Below are 19,406 nucleotides of genomic sequence, written 5' to 3'. Positions count from 1 at the left end.
GACAATTGAGAGTGCGGGTAAGATCGACACCCTGTTGGGGTAAAACCGACACATGCACTTTGAGTAAAATTTATACGTTGTAAACATCACCATCACATTTCATATTCGAAAGAATGCTTTAAACATGACTTTCGACATTTATGACCCCTTCCTCTGAAGGATCATACACATATTACGTAAATTATTGAGGAGAGGCCAAAGATCCACTAAATAAATATGAAAATTTCAAATGTTCCATGCTAAGATTGTAAAGTTGGGGTGAATACACATGGATATTATTAATTTGTGTTCATGTAATGTTTACGTAGATAAAGTTGTAGCGAATAATTGGTTGTGAAAATAAATACTGTTTTATTTTTACAAAACAGAAAAGTGTAATTATTTTTAGATAATAAAAACTGGCGAACCTCATGGTTTGTAAATAAATAATAAGATTAATTTATGTGAAAATATTTCAAATTCTGTTGATTCTTCAATTTTAAATGAGAAATTTTTCTTCAAGCTTTATCAAATAAGTTGAAACGTGATAACATAAAACTATTTTTTTAATACTTAATGATAGCTTGTAACAAGTTACATAGTGTCATATTTTACATGTTAACAAGTTCGCCGTCCATGAACTTCACTGGAATTCAAAAATAAAGACTCACATAAACTACAGAGATAGTCCTCCGATTAGAAAGATTCACTGAAATTAGATTATGAAGCAAAGAAAGGTGTCGATTTTACCCCAAATGAAAGTGTCGATCTTACCCCGAGTTGACATTTATTTTTCAATAGCGTTTTCAGCTGTCGTAAAACCAAAAAATAATTTCTCCTTCATGTTGTATCAACGTAATAATAGTAAATGATAATGTAGACGCAGAACAAATAATGACATTTAAAAAATTTCACATGCGAAATAGTTAAAGAATAACAGCCTAATATTGCAACTGCTGTTGCTTCTATGTTATCCAATATGATTTTGTTGTTTATTTTGGCAGTTTATTGGTAGCGTAAGTTGTAATGTCATTCGAAACACAAAATTTCACAAGTTAAGATAGAGCGTGGTGGAAACTGTATGAAAATCTGCTCAAAACATGAAAAATCGAAGGGTGTCGATCTTACACACAGTGTCGGTTTTACCCTGATTTCCCCTAGACAGAACACTTTGGTATGTTTTCCAGGGGGTGAACCCAAACTTTTGCACGGGAGTGTATTGCCACATATCCAAATAAAGTTTAATTTAGCGCCCATGAAGCTGTCTAAGTTAGACAAACGACCGATGGAAATAAATGGTACATAATCTGTACAAAAAATATTTTCAGGAAGACACACACTAATGCACTTGAAAGTTCCGTTCATTAATTTGTTTTAGACATATAAAATTACAGTATTTCTTGAACCTGGAATTATTTTTATAAATCCTGGAAAAAACCTGGAAATATCAGGGAATTTCATTTTGCTAAACGAGTAGACACCCTGATTCAGAATAACACACTCTCTGCCCATAACTGCATATTTGTTAATATTCGACAAAAGTAGGCATTGAGTAAATGGAACATTAAGCGTGCATTTTATGGGAGTATGGGAGGAAACTAAAATTTCTAAAAAATACCAGGAACTCAAAAGTTTTATTTAAGGTTGATATTTTGTACAACTGATATCACATACTAGGTGAATAATCAGAAAATAATTCTGATAGAAATTTCATTGCTATTATATCACGAGACTCATTTATAATCTCAGTGTGACTGTTATGCGGATATAATTACCACATTGTACAAAACAACTTGGCATTTTTTTTTCGAATTTTCTAGAACAATCTCACAGATTTCAGTAAGTTGATCGAAAGTATTTATCATTTGATGACTCTCCACGGTATTAACTCGAATTTGTCAAAAATGTCGAATGTGACTGTTATGCAGTTATGGGCAGTTCTCTTGCAGATCATTAGTATAGAAACAAGTCCAATCCTCATCCCATGGTCATCACATTTTGCTGTATCATACAGATCTAATGATTAGAGGCCCCATCCAGTTGTAAACAGTTGCTGTACAAATCTCAAATGTGCATCGTGAGCTCGATGCATTACTCTGTGCGCCACACAAATCATTATAAAATATAACTGATATTAGGCGCGATAAGAGCAACAAATGTAGAGGTACGGAAAGGGATTTGATAGTCATACAGGAACAGGAAGGATTGTCATCCAGGAACTGAACGTGTATTTGTCTTGTATTGTTTATTCCGAAACGATTTATTACTGGAAGAAAATATCACATTCACAAATACAACATTTTGTAAATCATATTACATATAAATCATTCACAATAGGATTTAAGTACTTCTAGAATGCACATGAACTATAAACTATGTAAGATCTAACAAATAGCTGAATATAAATCAGAGAGGATTCACAACGAAATCAGATGGAATGTACATTTCAATGGCTCTTAAATGTATGTTAGCTACCAATTGAACTGGTTAAACTATTATCCTGCCTTATCGATAAGTTTCACTATTGAAATTTATTTGTTTACGTAGAACATCTTCTTGCTTCATGGGGTTTGAAACGCGAGCACAATAGGCAACAGCAGGTGAATTAGGTGCAGTACAACAGCATTTGGCGTCGAATGGTTTCCTATTTGAAAAAGATGTACTTTACTATTTTCGGATCTTATTAACCAATATCACTTTGATCTTGGCTGAAAGTGCTATGGGCACCTCTACTACAGTTTTTTTTTTATAAGTATAGTATTAACAATGTGTTTTATCAGAACGGCTACTCAGAGCATCTGTACTACAGTTTATTCAATGTTAACAATGTCTATCAAAATGGCTTCTTCTTCTTCTTTCTGGCGTTACGTTTCAGCTGGGACAAAGCCTGCTTCTCAGATTAGTGTTCTTATGAGCACTTCCACAGTTATTAACTGAGAGCTTTCTTTGCCGATTGACCATTTTTGCATGTGTATATCGTGTGGCAGGTACGAAGATACTCTATGCCCTGGGAATCGAGAAAATATCCATTACGAAAAGATCCTAGACCAGCGGGATTTGAACCCACGGCCCTCAGCATGGTCATGCTGAATAGCTGCGCGTTTATCGCTACGGCTATCTGGGCCCCTCTATCAAAATGGCTACTCAGAGCAAAAATTTAGTCATAAACCTGCCTTCTTCGGTCAAAACCTCTGAAACTCTATAAATACATCCTGAAGATATGATTTTTATCCAGGCAGCTTCCCTTTGTTTAAAATTGCATATGCATACGTTTGAGCTATCTTCAGAAATTTAATCAAAAACTCCTGTAGATATTCTTGATGAATAACTCCAAGAATTCTATCAGCAGTGCTCAATATGATGCTTACTAGCATGCTCACTAGGAGTGCTCACTTCCTACGATACACCAAAAACTATTTGAAAATTTCAGAATTCTTCTAGAAATTCCACATAAAACATTTTCTAAGTTTTTCCGTAAGTATCTCTAGGAATTAATTCAGACATTTATTCTGAAGTTTCCTTGATATTCTCCAAAAATATATTCTGTAATTTCTCGAGGAATTTCTTCTGATTTATTTAGAATGAATTCTCATATTCTTTCATGAATTTCCAAAATTCTTCAAGGGACATACAATTTCTCAGAAACATTTCTGAATTATCTTCATGAGTTTTTCTTTAACAAATTCCAGTACAGGGGTTGAATTCTAAGAAAATTGAGAGAATCGCTCACTTATCGCCCTTTATAACTATCATGATCCGCAACACATCATGAAAGTAGGTTTATCATCTTCTGCTATAGCTTTGATTCGATAACAGTGCATGATAAAACCCATCTAAACAAGCTCTAAGCCGAGGGGGGCACTATGGCTGTAGGATGTTAGGGGATTGTTTATCATGTCAGTAAAATAAAACACCTACTCACATTTGGAAATAAGCGAGAAAAATTGATTTTACCACTGCTCGCTCTCTCTCTTTGGGGCTCTCGATCGCTGTTGTTGTTTATCAAGCTTGTTCAACTTGCGAAACATTGCCGGTCATGGACCGATATAGATGGGATATTTTTCGGGATCGTGCCTCAAAATCAAATGAGAACGAATTCTGCAATGCCTGTCCATTATGAGTAAAAATTTGGCAAGTTATCATACTAATACACCGCATCATCGCCATGCTGTTGTCGATTGTTCCCATCCTATGCCCCGCTCTAAAAATAACCTTACAACAAGTCGATTGGATTTCCAACGCACCCTGTAAGATCGGTGATCGTTACCGCTAGCCTTCGACAGTGCTCCAGCACATTCGTTGACGTAACCAGTCCCAGATGTACGCAATACAGCTCATAGCAGCGAATTTTACTCGGCGGAGTCCTTGGGAAGCATGTCTCTATCAGTCGTCTGTTAGAAAATAGCACATCGCAAAATTAAAATCCCAAACGAGCGGAAGAATCTAATTCGAACCCAAACAAACCGAATAAATCCCACTTACTGATAGTAGTCCCCAGACAGTATTCCGGCGATAAGCTGCGGCTTGGTTGAAGTGGTAGAAAAGTCGGGAAACTCTTTCGGCTTCAACGCAGTCCCGTTGGCGTCTTCGAACCAAAGAAAGTACCCGTAGCTGAACGTAACGTCCTTCCAGATCATCGACATGTGACCTTTGTGTAGATAGGTTCGCGAAAGCTCCACCATGGACCAAATCTAGAGGAGGCCAATAACCGAAATTAAATACTGTTATCAGAGGTTTTTTTTTAATTAATTGATGTGAGTTCCGGCTATTCACTCGAAATAGCAAGCTAGATGGTAAGGACCCTGGCGGAAATAAGGCATATCATTGTGTTTGAGGTTTTGCACCGATTGGGATCGCAGTCACGCGATGGCCTTTTGACGCTTCATCCGAGAGTGTGCAGTACCACGTTAAGTGCTGATAATTTCCCTCTTAGGCCGGAACAAATTTGAAATTTTACTTTTGTCAACCCCCCCTTCAAATTTTTCAAAAATTCAGAGGGGGGGAATAAATAAAGTTTCTTATTTTCATTGTTGGTTTTCATTGTTTTTGTGTTTTTAGCTAGTTTTGTGATTCGTTCTTACGATATTACATGAAATAACAGGTGTTATTGGACTTTAAGTCCTAAATCTGTTCGTTGGTTTTTTTAAACGTTTTTTCTTTTAAAATCCAGTTTGCGCAATTTTGTTGTAACAGTGTAGCCTTTGAAAATAGAATATTGTAGTGCAGTAACCAATTTGTCAAATCAATTCATGTTTTCCTAGTAAATTTTCCTTCCTCTGGATGTATAAATATTGAAAGCGTGATCATCATCCACAAGCTGCGTATCAAATGTCCTTGTCTTTATTGTGTTGGTATAATCTTTATGATTCTTTTTTTTCGAAATTCAAGAAAACCCGCGAAATGCGTTGGATCCTTTTAATTCATATAAAAACGCAGTAGTTTTCAGTTTCTTGCCGATGAAAATGGTTCATTTATTTTGGAGTCAAGGTTCATCCAACAATTTTCGTATCTTTCAGTTAATCTTTGACTTCTTTTGATTGCTTGTTTTGTTTTAAATTTTAAATTGCCACTCTGGTAATAAACTTAATAATCTTGATCCGTAAAATACAAATTACAATTATCAACACATCGCTGAGTTTACACATATAAAATGTATTTTCACTGAGAATACATACTACAGAGCAAAATTTGACCAAAAGTATGGGGCCACGACTAAACCGAGAAATTTTAGTTTCATCAACTTCGTCACCCGTGAAATTTTAAGAATTTTACTGTGAATTTCCATTGTCCCTACTTTCAATTGTATAATATATGCCATCCTATGCATATTTATCTCACAGTTGCTAAGGTATGCAAAGAACATGGCACAAGAGAACATCGAAGGCAATATAATTCACAAAACCAATTTTCTTCAAATTTATTCAAATCTAGAGGAAAATTTCAAACAAATTGTTACATATATATGAAATCGAATTAGTATAATCTAAATTTAATTTAAAGTTGCATCCAAGTGCAGCATTTCTGCAATGTTCTTAAAATTGTGATTAGCTTAAACACAATTTAAAAGTTTAATATTTTCTCTCGTCAAATTTCAACAAAAAAGACAGCAAAAACCTGAGATTGTTGTTATGAAAAATTCACCTGAATTTCCATTTTATTATTTATTTTATGAAAGGTGACAAAAGAAGATTTTAAGATTTGTTCCGGCCTTATTAACTTGCTCACACGCCAATCGATGCACGTGTTGCTAGCGTATGTTGTCACGGTGAATGCATTCCGGCAGTCGTATTGACCTGCGCTGATTGCTGCAACTGCCGTTGACAATTAAACAACAATCATCATATGCTTATGTATCAAATTACAAAGTGGTATGTGGATGCTTAATTGCACGCTGTATGCAAGGTGCTCCATGAGAGCTAATCATCTGATGATCCGGCGTCTCTTTACTAATCAGAAGTGAAGCCTTCTAGAATCCGTATCAGTAATATGCATTGTTTTATTTTGTTATGAAACATCCCCTTACTACCGTTCGTCCAAGGGGAAACCCATTCCATTTTTGAGGTCAGATATTTTCATATATTGTTTAAACACCTGAACTTATGAAATGCTCTGATTATTGGTATTGGTGTAGCTAGGAGTTTTTTTTCTGGAGGGGGGGCTAGCAAATTATTGTTTACAGAAGTAATGTCTGTCGCAATAATCATCTTTTTCGCAAATTTCGAAGTTTGCATAGATTTGTGATGATTTTATTGGTTTGTGATTTCTTCTCATATCGCTGCACTTGAGTGATATGTGTATATTTATTTTCATTACGGGATATATTCATTATTTGTATCAGTTATAAAAATCTTAAAAAAAATAATACTTCTTTTGATGAACAATTTAAACAAACTGATAAAATCAATGATAATGAAAATGCTGACAATTCAATTTTGAAAATATTAGAAGAATTAGTTGATTTTTTGGAACTTAGTGAATTCTGGAAAAAAAATAATTAAAATGATTCTACCTTTCTTGGCTTCTATTTTACATAAACTGAATGCAGTTGGACCCATCATTTCATCTCTTTTTTCATTGTAATGGCTTCAAAGGATTCAAAAATTTTGAAAATATTACAGTGGAATTGTCGCAGCATAACTAACAAAATTGACAGACTTAAAGTATTGATAACAAACTTCAATATTGATATATTTTGTTTAAATAAAACTTGGTTGGAAAGAACCAAATTTTTCAGAATTCCACAATTCAAAATTATACGTAAAGATAGAACAGTTTCATATGGAGGTGTTTTAATTGGTATTCGAGACAATATTGAATTTAAATATTTAGATTTATCGGTGGAATCCCAAATTGAATATGTAGCTGTTTCAATTACAAAAAATGGTTTTACTTTTTGTATAATTTGTTTCTATATTCCTCCTAATGCTTCTTTTTCAGTATCCCAAATTAAAAACATTTTAGATTTGATTCCTTTCCCTTTCTATATTTTGGGAGATTTTAATGCTCATAATATAGCATGAAGTAGTCACAAATCTGATGGTAGAGGTTCATTGATAATGGATTTGATTGATGAATTAAACTTGAATATTTTGAATGATGGATCTTTGACTAGAATTGCAGTTCCTCCTAATAATCCTTCATGTATTGACTTATCCCTTTGTTCAAATAGTTTATCCTTGATGTCTTCTTAGAAAACTATTAATGATCCAAATAATAGTGATCATTTACCTATTTGGATTGAATTCCAAAATACTAAATGTGACAAATTTACACAAGAGACTTTTGTATTTGATCTATATAAAAATGTAGACTGGATTAAATTTGCGGATTTAATGTCAATTTCAATTATAAGGAGTGATACTTCTCTTTCTGCAATTGAAAAATATAATCTTTTTTTCAAAATTGTTGTTTGAATGCTTCCATAAATCTCAGAAAAAGAAGGTTATTACAGGAAACTTAAAGAAAAATCGGCCTTCTTTCTGGTGGGATGATGAATGTTCAAATGCTTTGAAAAACAAATCTGTTGCATTCAAATTATTTCGTAGATCAGGTCGAAGAGAAGATTATTTTTTGTATTGTAAAGCTGAAGCTTTATTTACAAGAATTACCAAATTTAAGAAAAGCAATTTTTGGAGACATTTTGTTGAAAGTCTTGATAAAGAAACTTGTTTAGCTAAATTATGGTCTGTGGCAAGAAATTTGAGAAATTATGATTCTTCAGATCCGAATGTATTGGAATACTCTGAAGCTTGGATTGAACAATTTGCATCTAAAATATGTCCTGATTTTGTTCCTACACTTGTTAATTTTAAAAATCAAACTGTTAATTATTTTCCTGAGCTTTGTGTTCCTTTTTCTTAGAGGAATTACATTTGGCTTTATCACTCACTAAAAATACTGCCCCAGGTATTGATAATATTAAATTCATAGTTCTTAAAAAATTACCAGTGGATTGTAAGGAATTTTTACTTTCAATATATAATTTATTCCTTTCTAAAAATATTATTCCTTTTGAATGGCGTTTCGTAAAAGTAGTAAGTATTCTTAAACCTGGTAAAGATCCTTCATTAGCTGATAGTCGAAGACCTATCAGTTTATTATCATGTTTACGTAAACTTATGGAACGTATGCTTTTAAATCGGTTAGAATTATTGGCAGAGAAAAATAATATTTTTTCATCTTCCCAATATGGATTCAGAAAAGGTCGAGGTACTCGTGATTGTACCGCTTTTTTAGCTTCTCAAATACAACTTTCATTTAATAAAAAACAAGATGTAGTTTCAACTTTTCTTGATGTTTCTGGTGCATACGATTCTGTTTTGATTGATTTGCTTTTCAAGAAAATGAACAATTTAAAAATTCCTAATTTAATTTCAAATTTCTTGTAAGGTACAGTGGGGGAAGTGTATCAGTGGGGTAAGTGGATCATTTGTCTATATTGAGCATAAATACTTGAATATGTTGAATGTTTTCGCAGCATTACTTCGTTTTAGGTTATGTTCTTACGTCCACACTAATACTAATGCAAAACTGATACTACACCAACACTAACACAAGCAAACTTGATGGCTGCAAAAATCAATTAATTTCAAAATGATTTTCCGTCAATCAAAAACTCATTGTATCTCTGCTTTAAATCAAATTCTACTACGTGTTTTCAACGCATGGTGAACATTTCAGTTCTAATTGTATGAATCACAATGAAAAAAATGTGAATTTTATAAATAAATACAGATATATTGGACATGGTACACTTACCCCCACTTTTTAATGGAGTGGGGAAAGTGGATCAAGTATCATTACCATTTATTGGCAGACTGCTTACGATAATTTGAATAAGTTTAAATACTCGCAAATATTGTTTTGTTTTTACTGTTTCTCATTACTAGCTTAAATTTGTCAAATTGACTATAGAAAATTTGAATTAATCCACCTAAAATTTATTTTAATCTTTCTGGTATAAGAAAATATAAAAAAATGAATATTGCAAAATTCTATCAAAACTTTTCGTGGTTTACTAAAGCTGAGTTGCCAAAGAGCAAAATATACAAATTTTCCAATTGAAAACATATTATCGTACCTTATTTGACCATTTAAAATGTTCTAGACAGATGATAAAAATACATTCAAAAATAGAATAAGAAGATTTCAATTTGTTAAACAAAAATAAATGTATCTAATATTTTTAAACTACAAGTGTTTTTCGAAAACATCGTTAGGAATAATCCTACAATACTTCTTTATAACTTATGTGATTATATTAAAGAATTTTCTCCAAATAATTCTAGCTACAATGTTTTATTTTTGTTTGAATTAGTGTGAACAAATGTATAAATCTTTTTAATAATATTTTGATAAAATGAAGACACTTTTCAATTTTTATTGTATCAAAACATAACATAACTAGCACTTATAACAAGAACGAGAGCAATATCATTCTTAGTATACATGATTACACCATATATGTTTTGAGAAAAGATTTTTTTAGTGGTGATCCACTTACCCCACCATGGCGAGGCAAGTGGATCATTTGGCGCAAATTTTCAAGTCCCCCATACTCAATACATAAAAATCAGAAAAATCTAAATAAATGACGATTTGAAGTATATTAGTCCCTCATTTGTTATCCACAGAAAAAAGTTTGAATTACATTATTAACGTAAGCTGTACGTAATAATTAAGTTGACTAATGATTTTTCTGTATCCACTTACCCCACGGTACCTTATAACTTATTTTCTTTGAAGATAATGCATTTTTTCCATAATGGGTCATCTAAAATTATTCGTCATAGTTGTTTTGGGTTACCTCAAGGATCAAGTTTTAGTCCATTTTTGTATAATTTATTTACATCAGATATGATGAATATTATTCCTAATGGATGTTTTTTAATACAGTTTGCTGATGATAATGTTTTATCTGCAATCTGCGTTAGACAATATTGATACCTGGGCATTTGATAATGGTTTTACATTTTCAGTTCAAAAAACTAAATTCTCGAAAACTTATTCAAACAGACTCAAGTCAAAAAAGTATATAAACTTGGTTTATCGATTCTACGTGTTTCGCAGACGAAATTCTACACATTTTGCTCTAAACCAACTCGATTTTTCACTTTCAGAACGTTTACTGTCCGGATTTACAAAACGACGAAAGTAAGATTTTCAACTTTTGCTACCTAACCACTACTTTCGCCGCTCCGCTGTATGGAGAGACAAAGTGACTTAACCAAGAATCGAAACAAAACATTACTTGAGTCGATTTTACACTGGTAGAAAAACGTCGAAAGTAACTGAATAAATCGGCTTATCATTTTGTAATAAATTTTTTGTGCGAAATAACAGGATCTCCCTAGTTTTTGAATGCGAGCTTATTGTATGCAAAATTTAAGCAATGTACACGGCGAAAAAATGTCAAAAAGGAGATTCATTTTAAAATAGTTTTAGAAGACAGGTTGTGATTCTTCTGAATTAATTTTCTCAAAACCGTATGGAAGTTACTTACGTCGATTTGAAAAAGTTATCGAGAATTTATGATTTTTTCAAGAAAACATTCAACAATTAGTATTAGTTTATATCTAAATGGATATGAAATTGAACAAGTGTTTGATTATAAATACCTTGGTATATGGTTTGATTCTAAATTAAATTGGGCAAGTCATATTTCATATATTCCAAAAGTTTGTTCGAAAAGAATAAACTTCCTTCGATCAATTACTGGTACTTGGTGGGGTGCTCATCCGTCTGATTTAATAACGCTTTACAAAACAACTATTCGCTCTGTGATGGAATATGGATGTTTTACATTTGGTAATGCTGTTCAAACTCATTTTTCAAAACTTGAAAAATTGCAATTTCGTTGTTTAAGAATTTGTTTGAAGCTTCTGAATTCAACTCATACTCAATCTATTGAAGTATTGGCTGGAATTGAACCACTCAAAATTCGATTTCAAAAATTAAATTGTAAATTTCTGTTGCAATGTGTTTCATACAAACATCCGATTATTGATAATTTAAAATCGTTATATGAAATCAAACCGACTAGTAAAATATTAAGCTCCTTTATATATTGTTTAAATGAGAATTTAACGCCAATTTCTTCCCCTGGATTCCAAAATTACAATATTAATATTCATACTTTTCGACCCCTTATTGATTTATCTTTATTTGAAGAATTGAAACAAATTTCAAAAATTGAACATCCGCGTTTTACAAATTATTTATTTGAACGTAAATTTGAAGGTATCAGTCGTGATCAATTTTATTTCACTGATGGATCTTTAATTCAAAATTTTGCTGGATTTGGAGTATTTAATAATTTTTTGGCTCACAATTTTTGTAAATTACAAAATCCTTGTTCTATATTCATAGCTGAGATAACTGCTTTATATTTTGCATGTAACTTAATTAGACTTTTTACTCCAAACTTATTTATAATATGTTCTGATAGTTTGAGTTCTCTTCATGCTTTGAACTCCATAAACTTTAATTCAAAAACTCATTACATTCTTTTGGAGCTTAAAAATCTTTTGTATGATTTATATACTCAAGGGTTTTTAATTAAATTTTTGTGGGTTCCTGCTCATTGTAATATTTATGGCAATGAACAAGCTGATTCTTTGGCCAAATTAGGGGTTACTCGTGGAATTATTTACAATAGAGAAATTTGTGCTTCAGAATATCATTCAAAACTTAATAAATATTGTATGGATAATTGGCAACATTTTTGGAATTCGAGTGATAAAGGACGTAGGTGTCATTCCATTTGGCCGTTTGTTGATAAATTCCCATGGTTTAAAAACATATCTGTAAATAGAAATTTTATTTGCACTTTTTCACGAATAATGTCGAATCATTACATATGCAACAGTTATTTATATCGCTTTGATATGAAGGATTCAAATTTATGCGATTATGGGGAATTTTATGAAGATATTGATCATATTGTGTTTGTGTGCACCAAATTTATGATAGGGTCGGTGTTCCCTTAGTGGACAGTCCCCTATAGTCGCACTAGTGGCTTTTTACGGCCGTTTTGCTATTAATCTTTTTAAAATAATTTTTGACATGAAGGTCAGGAGCAATCTATCTAAGTACCATTGATACACAGCTTGATTTTGTTCAACATATGATCGAAAAAAATAGTTTTGCTTAAAATTTTAGCTCCCTTGAGCCTATAGTAAACCTATTGTTCCTATGGTAGCACTACTGAGAGAAACTATTTTTTATTATACGAAATAATTGATGAATTAAGAACTTTTTTTACATCAAACGAAAGCTTTTTATACACATATTGTAGGAAAAATATAAAAGTTTTATAAAAATACGGTTTTGATTATTATTTTGCTAACGCCGTGATGCTTGTGCTACTATAGGAACAGAAATTAGAAATAGTGCTACTATAGGTACATGTATTCCTATAGTGGAACAAGCGATAATAAATACAAACATATGAGTTTTCGTAGTTTTCATATTTTTCCCACAAAACCAAGATAAAAAGCTTTCAGATGATGTAAAAATAATTACGCTAGCGTTATTTTTCAATTTTATATGAATATTTGTTCTTAGCTATGCGGCTATTGGTACATCGACCCTACCTAGAAATAAATTCATTAAAAATTTGATAATCTTTTACCAAACTCCTCCTACATCTGTCCGTGATATACTTGGAAGTAAATTTTATCACACTTTGAAACTATTATATAATTATCTTAATGAGATATCATATCTTGTTTGATTTGTATCTGCCTTAATTTTCTTTGTTTTTTTTTTCAGGATTGAAATATGAAACACCTACCAAGAGAGATTATTTCCCTTTTTTCTGATTGAACGTCTCAGAAGATCAAGAATCTGGCTCAGTTATGGTTCTATCCGAGTGAGCCTTTAGTTTATAAGATATTTATTATAACGTTTTAAAAAAGATGAAGAGGTTTTGTGCCTTTTTGAGAAGATCTAATTAAGTGATCACTCAAAGGGGTTTTTCCCTCTTTCAAAATTTTAGTTAAAATAAATAAATAAATAAATAATAAATAAATAGTTATAAAAATCGTTCTAAAAGTCTTCCGAAGAACTCATGTGGAATATCCCTTGTGATTCTTCCACGAACTTTTCAGGTATTCCATCCGTTTTTAAAAGATCCCTCGGAGAATTCCTACGAGGATTTCTTCATCAATTATTTCCATACTGCAAATTTTCACTGATTTCCTCCCACGAAAAATCATTACTGAGATTATTAGTTATTGTTCAACAAATTTTTCCTACATTATCTTAGGCTTCCTCACCTCAGAATCTCAGATCGAAAAAAAATCGAAGAATCTGTATCAAATTGCTTAAAAAATCTCTTGAAGAGTTCCACCAGAGAATACTTTTGAAATTGTTCTAAACATTTCTACATGCAATTTAAAATATCAACCAGTTGTTTCTTGATTATTTGTTCAGGATTTTTCAAGATTACTGAGCATTTTTCCAAAAAAAAAAAAATAGCACATGGAGTCTCACCAAAATTGTATTCAAGATCACCAAACAAGAATTCTTTCCACAAATTCTTCACAGAGTTCACCATCAGTTTTTCCAACTTTGCCGATAAGGTTTTTCCTAAAGTTTCTATTCAGATTCTTTTATGCAGTTTAACCTTCCAGTCGTCGCGCGGTTTGCTACCGTCAGAACCACTGCGCTGCTGTTGTGAACGAAAAGCGAGTTTTTTTTTCTGCAGTTTCGAACAAAATACAACAGCGCGACGACTGAAGTGTTAAAAACTCTAGAAACTTCTTCAAGGACTGCTTGAAAAATTCGCAGCAAAAAATGTCCAAGACATCCTGCTAAAAAACAAGTAAATGATTCATCCAGGTGCTAGTCTATAGATTCCTCTTAATGTTCCACACGTTTTTCATAATCATTTTATTGATTTTTCAGAGAAGTTCTCCGCAGATCTCTCTGTTTTTTTCACAGAAAATAAATAATTTATATTTCTCTAAAAATCAATGATGTTGCATCACGCATTCCTTTGAAACTCTCTCAAAATAGTTATTTATGCAACAAGTTGCAAAATGATGATTTTTTCAGCACGAATTTATTTATTTTTTTAATTTTATTTTATTTTATTGATGTACAAGGGGGTCAGGGGCCAAGTCTCCAGCATAAGTTTGAAAACTCACACCGTCCATAATACACCGAGGGGGTTTTGGAGTTTGGAAAGTAGGCAACGCTTCTAGTAGGTTTTGCTTCTACTCTTGACTTCCAATACACGTATGAATGATGCAAGGCCAAAAGAACATGAATCAGTCATACATATAGCGGTAGTGAAGTGTTTTGCCTAAGAATATGGAAAAGGAGGGATTTTGGCGGGTTAGATATGAAAACAAGGATAAAGAGAAAAGAAATGTTAATTATTGTTACATGCTTTATTGCTGTATTGACCTACAATGAAATCATACAAAATTCGCTCTTTGGATTCCAATGATAATAATCATAATCCCCATGCAGCTTCCGAGAAACTCCATGGCAATGATCACTGTACGCCATGTGCGGCATTCAGGACATCTCAACACTACTGATGACGAACAACAAAAAATGAATCCAAAAGAGCAAAAACCTTAATGTTTCAATGTAGGACAATCCAGCTTTATTGCATGTGAGAAGTTTTTAGTGATATTCTCACAACGGCCATTCAGAATGGTTCCACGGATGTAGATAAAAGATCATTATGATTAAATTAACGCGACGACATGTTAGTAAGCTCAAAACGACTATTGTAGTTGCAACTTTTAATTTAAATAGTTAAACTAAGGGTCGGTTATTGTATATAACTTTATAGATAAGCAGAAGTATAGCACGAACGCGAAGTAATGACCTTCCATCCCATCTTCAAGTGCTCCCCACAAGCACAACACTTCATTCTGGCACTTTAGAACGTCCATGTTGTAACTTGTTCACACAAGAAATCTGCCTCGACCGAGTTGGCAGAACGCGCCTGTACCCCTTTCTGAACCAAAGGACAGGGTTTGATTTTTTCAGCACGAATTGCACATTTATCCAACGAGGCTCGCCGAGTTGGATAAATACAACGAGTGCTGAAAAAATCGAGTTTTGCAACGAGTTGCATACAACATTTTTTGCTATTTTGAAAAACGCCGTTTCAACTGGAAGAACTCTAAAAGCACAAACAAACATTTCAAGAGAATTCACATGGGCATACAGCCATGTGCAGTTTCAATTCAGTATTTTCAATCACGTTGGCTGTGACACAGTAGTACCCATGAATGTCACAAATTTTCTCGTTGCCATCGGTATCATGCAGATCATTATTAGATGAATGAACAGGTTAGAAAGCATAGACATGCTCGACGATCCGATTCCACATCAGAATCGCCAACCTCTGTCGGAGCTTTATCGTACAACGGATGTAGACTCTAGTGAAGTGACTCGCCGTGTAAACCAAATGGAAAGTTACTTCGCTCGTTATTGTTACCTCGCTATAGGACACCGACCATTCTCACCTCACGCCAGACGTGGAATCAGATGCAATTGTGCTTATTCTGTGTGGTTTGTAAGGCAAGACGAGTAGGTGAGGTGTCGACTCGCTTCCATTTGTTTAACATTAGTAGCCTCACGTCACCCAAGGTGAGAACGACTCGTATCGACTCACACGCCGCACAGAATAAGCAAGCATGGCATGAAGAGACTGGGACACTGGGTTATTCGGTTGACGCCTACCAAAACAGTACTGAAAAGTGCTACTTTTCAGCACCAAAAAGAGTGCTGAAAAGTAGAACTTTTCAGCATTGTTTCTTTTGGTAGGAAAAGTAGGCCCTTATGTTGATCAACTTCTCAATGAAAAGTTGATTGATTTGCAACGGAATTGCAAAATAGTTATTTATGCAACAAGTTGCAAAATGATGATTTTTTCAGCACGAGTTGTACATTTATCCAACGAGGCTCGCCGAGTTGGATAAATACAACGAGTGCTGAAAAAATCGAGTTTTTTAACGAGTTGCCTACAACATTTTTTGCTATTTCGAAAAATGCTATTTCAGCTGGATGAACTCTAAAAGCACACAAACATTTCAAGAGAATTCACATGGGCACACATCCATGCGTTGTATCAAATCAGTATTTTTCAATCACGTAGGCTGTGATACAGTAGTACCTACCCATGAATGTCGCAAGTTTTCACGCTCCCATCGATATCAGGTAAGACAGTACAGCACAAATGTTGGACTATTCGATGCCAAATCAGAATCGCCAGCCTGTGTGGGGTCGTCCATAAATCACATGGTCATTCATGGGGAGAGAGGGTCTGGCCAATGATCACGATCCATACGAATTTTATAAATTTGTGTATGGGCAAATGACCACGAGGGGGAGGGGGTTGGCCTGGAATCCCAAAAAACTGATCACGTAGTTAATGGACAGCCCCTGTCGGAATCAGATCGCACAACGGATCTAGAATCAGATGCAGTTATGCTTATTCTGCGCGGCATGTGAGGCGAGACGAGTCGAATTAGGGACAATTGTCGACTCGCTCCCATTGGATTAACATTAGCGCCTCACATCACCCGAGATGAGAACGACTCGTCTCGACTTACACGCCGCGCAGAATAAGCACAAATGGCATGAAGAGACTGGGTTGTTCGGTTGATGCCTACCAAAACAGTACTGAAAAGTGCTACTTTTCAGCACCGAAAAGAGTGCTGAAAAGTAGCACTTTTCAGCACTGTTTTTCCAGTAGGAAAAGTAGGCCGTTATGTTGATCAACTTCTCAATGAAAAGTTGATTGATTTGCAACGGAATTGCAAAAATAATATTTTAAAATGTCTTCAAAGTCAGTCTTCTAAGAGCATCCTTCTGCTCCCAGATTCAAACAAGCATGCTTTGAAATCATCTCAATGCACGGGATCGTTTCAAATCCATACGATATGACAGAAAAGTTGAAGTGGTTTGTGAAAGATTTACCACAAAAATTCTTTCGCTATTTCTCCTACTTGTAAAAATTTCAAACATATTTTTTTGAAACTATTTTTAATTGTTGTGGTAGGAACTGTAGAAAATAATGAGAAAATATTGGCGGTATTTATAAAGAAAATTTCCAATTTGAAATGTATAATTTTTCTGAATTTAAATCTTGGTAAAAAATTGTGCATTACTTTGAAAATTGGTTGAGGAATCTCTGACGGAAATTCAAAGCTCCTAGAATTAACATTTTTATAGATTATTTAAAGTGTTTCTTTTCGAAGTGTAAGATTTTTTTTATGAAGTTCCTCAATGAAGTGTCGAAACAACGGAAGATAAGTGATTATTTATATTTTTTTAGAGATGGATGATAGGATAATTAAAACCTTTGATGAATGGAAAAAATCATAAAATTTCTTAAGAATCATTTTTTAGAATCCCTTCCTTGACTTCGTGATTGCCCAGAACTCGTCCAGAAAGCCTCTAGAAATTCCGGCCTGGAATTTAACAAGAATTCAATCCATGAACATTGACTCCTCCAATAATACTAAAGAAACATCCTTACAAAATTCTTTACAAATATTTTAGTAAATATTTATCCCCCTACCCAATTATTTTGCTAAATGTTTCTCAGACGCAAAAGATATATCAAAAACACTTTTCATTAAAAAAAAATCTTCTATAACCTGAGGATTTGAAGCAGAGTTTTCAGTAAAAAAAACATATAAGAGTTTCGGACGCAATTTGTGATGTATTTCGGAAATATTTCTTAAGGACTTTGGATGAACTTCTCGGAAAATTTTGTAATACATTTTTCCGGAAAACTATTTGAAAGAATTTAGGAATAAACGAAAAAATTCCTAGATGAATTTTCAGCTGAAGATAGGTATGCTGTTCCGCTCAAGAAAAGTAAAAATTTCTTCCCAAGAAATGGTCAAGAAATTCCCTACAGTAAGCTCCATTTGAATTGACATTTCTTTTCAACTGCGTACTGCGATCAAAGAAAAATGCTTTTCTTGAGAATTTCTTGCAAGAAATTTCCCACGCACGAGATAGGCCATTACTTTTCTGTTGAAGTGCATACCCAAGTAACCACTAGCCCGCTAATTCGCCTTTTTGGGCTTATAGGGCTGTTGTACGGCTAATATAGGGCATGTCAGCTCTATAATAGCCCTATATTAGCACGGAGGGCGAATTAAAGTACCAATTGGTTACTTGGGTACTTCGCTTAAGTAGAGGAACGCACGTTGAAAGTATAAATAAGTCTCACAATATTGTTTGACTAATTTCCAAAAGATTTAGGTATTGTTTTTATTTATTATCATCTAAAATTCTGATACTCAAAAGGCATTTTTATGGCCTGTTACACGGTCCGAAAGTTACCCATAAATACTTGTTTTAATTTTGGAAATATAAATTCTGGATAGGGCAAAAATAGATTTTACAAAAATTATCAACGTCTGTAAAATATCTTTAACTAATTTTCTCATTCTATCGGTATTATTTCAGAATTTTCATTGCTGAAATTGTGGGCAAACATTTTAGGCTAATCGATGAATTTCTGCTTTTTCAGATATATTTGAAACGTCGCAGCTCAGCTGTTAAAACATCATGCATGATTAAAATTATCAGACTTTGGTACCAAAGCACACATTATTTGTTTGTTTTTTTTTGCTTGAAATACAACAAACAGGCGAAATTCAGTTTTGACGGCATGAGCGTGAGCAAGTGATTTCGTATAAAAATCTTCAGCGTTAGATTAGATTATAGGTCTAGTTAGAAATGAAAATTTTCTTTTTGATACGAGGATTGACCACCTTTCATTCGAAAAAGTTGTGAAGCATATAATTTTCAACACCGAAACATTTTCAATTATTAGACATTTAATATGCCATTTTACGGCATAAAACTGAAATAATGGTGTTCCTTAAAATTTGTTAAACAAATTTTAAATCATACCGAAAATCGCAAAAGTTAAACAT

The 19,406-nt window shown here is 33.3% G+C and overlaps 1 protein-coding gene across 1 annotated transcript in view; it reads right to left on the bottom strand.

The window, feature by feature from the left end:
• Positions 1-2,215: 2,215 nt before the first annotated feature.
• Positions 2,216-19,406, bottom strand: part of LOC5576939 (Hermansky-Pudlak syndrome 1 protein homolog) — a 38,557-nt gene continuing 21,366 nt past the window's right edge. The window contains exons 6-8 of the mRNA XM_001656251.2: positions 4,462-4,670; positions 4,224-4,370; positions 2,216-2,623 (exon numbers count right to left, since the gene is read on the bottom strand). Of these exons, the coding sequence (XP_001656301.2) occupies positions 2,485-2,623; positions 4,224-4,370; positions 4,462-4,670 (495 nt within the window). The 3' untranslated portion in view covers positions 2,216-2,484. The remainder of the gene's footprint in view (positions 2,624-4,223; positions 4,371-4,461; positions 4,671-19,406) is intronic.

Source organism: Aedes aegypti, chromosome 3 (genome assembly GCF_002204515.2).
Source record: "Aedes aegypti strain LVP_AGWG chromosome 3, AaegL5.0 Primary Assembly, whole genome shotgun sequence".
Classification (NCBI taxonomy): Eukaryota; Metazoa; Arthropoda; class Insecta; order Diptera; family Culicidae; genus Aedes; species Aedes aegypti.
Note: the sequence above shows the minus strand (reverse complement) of the source record. Positions and strands in the feature narration are given on the sequence as shown.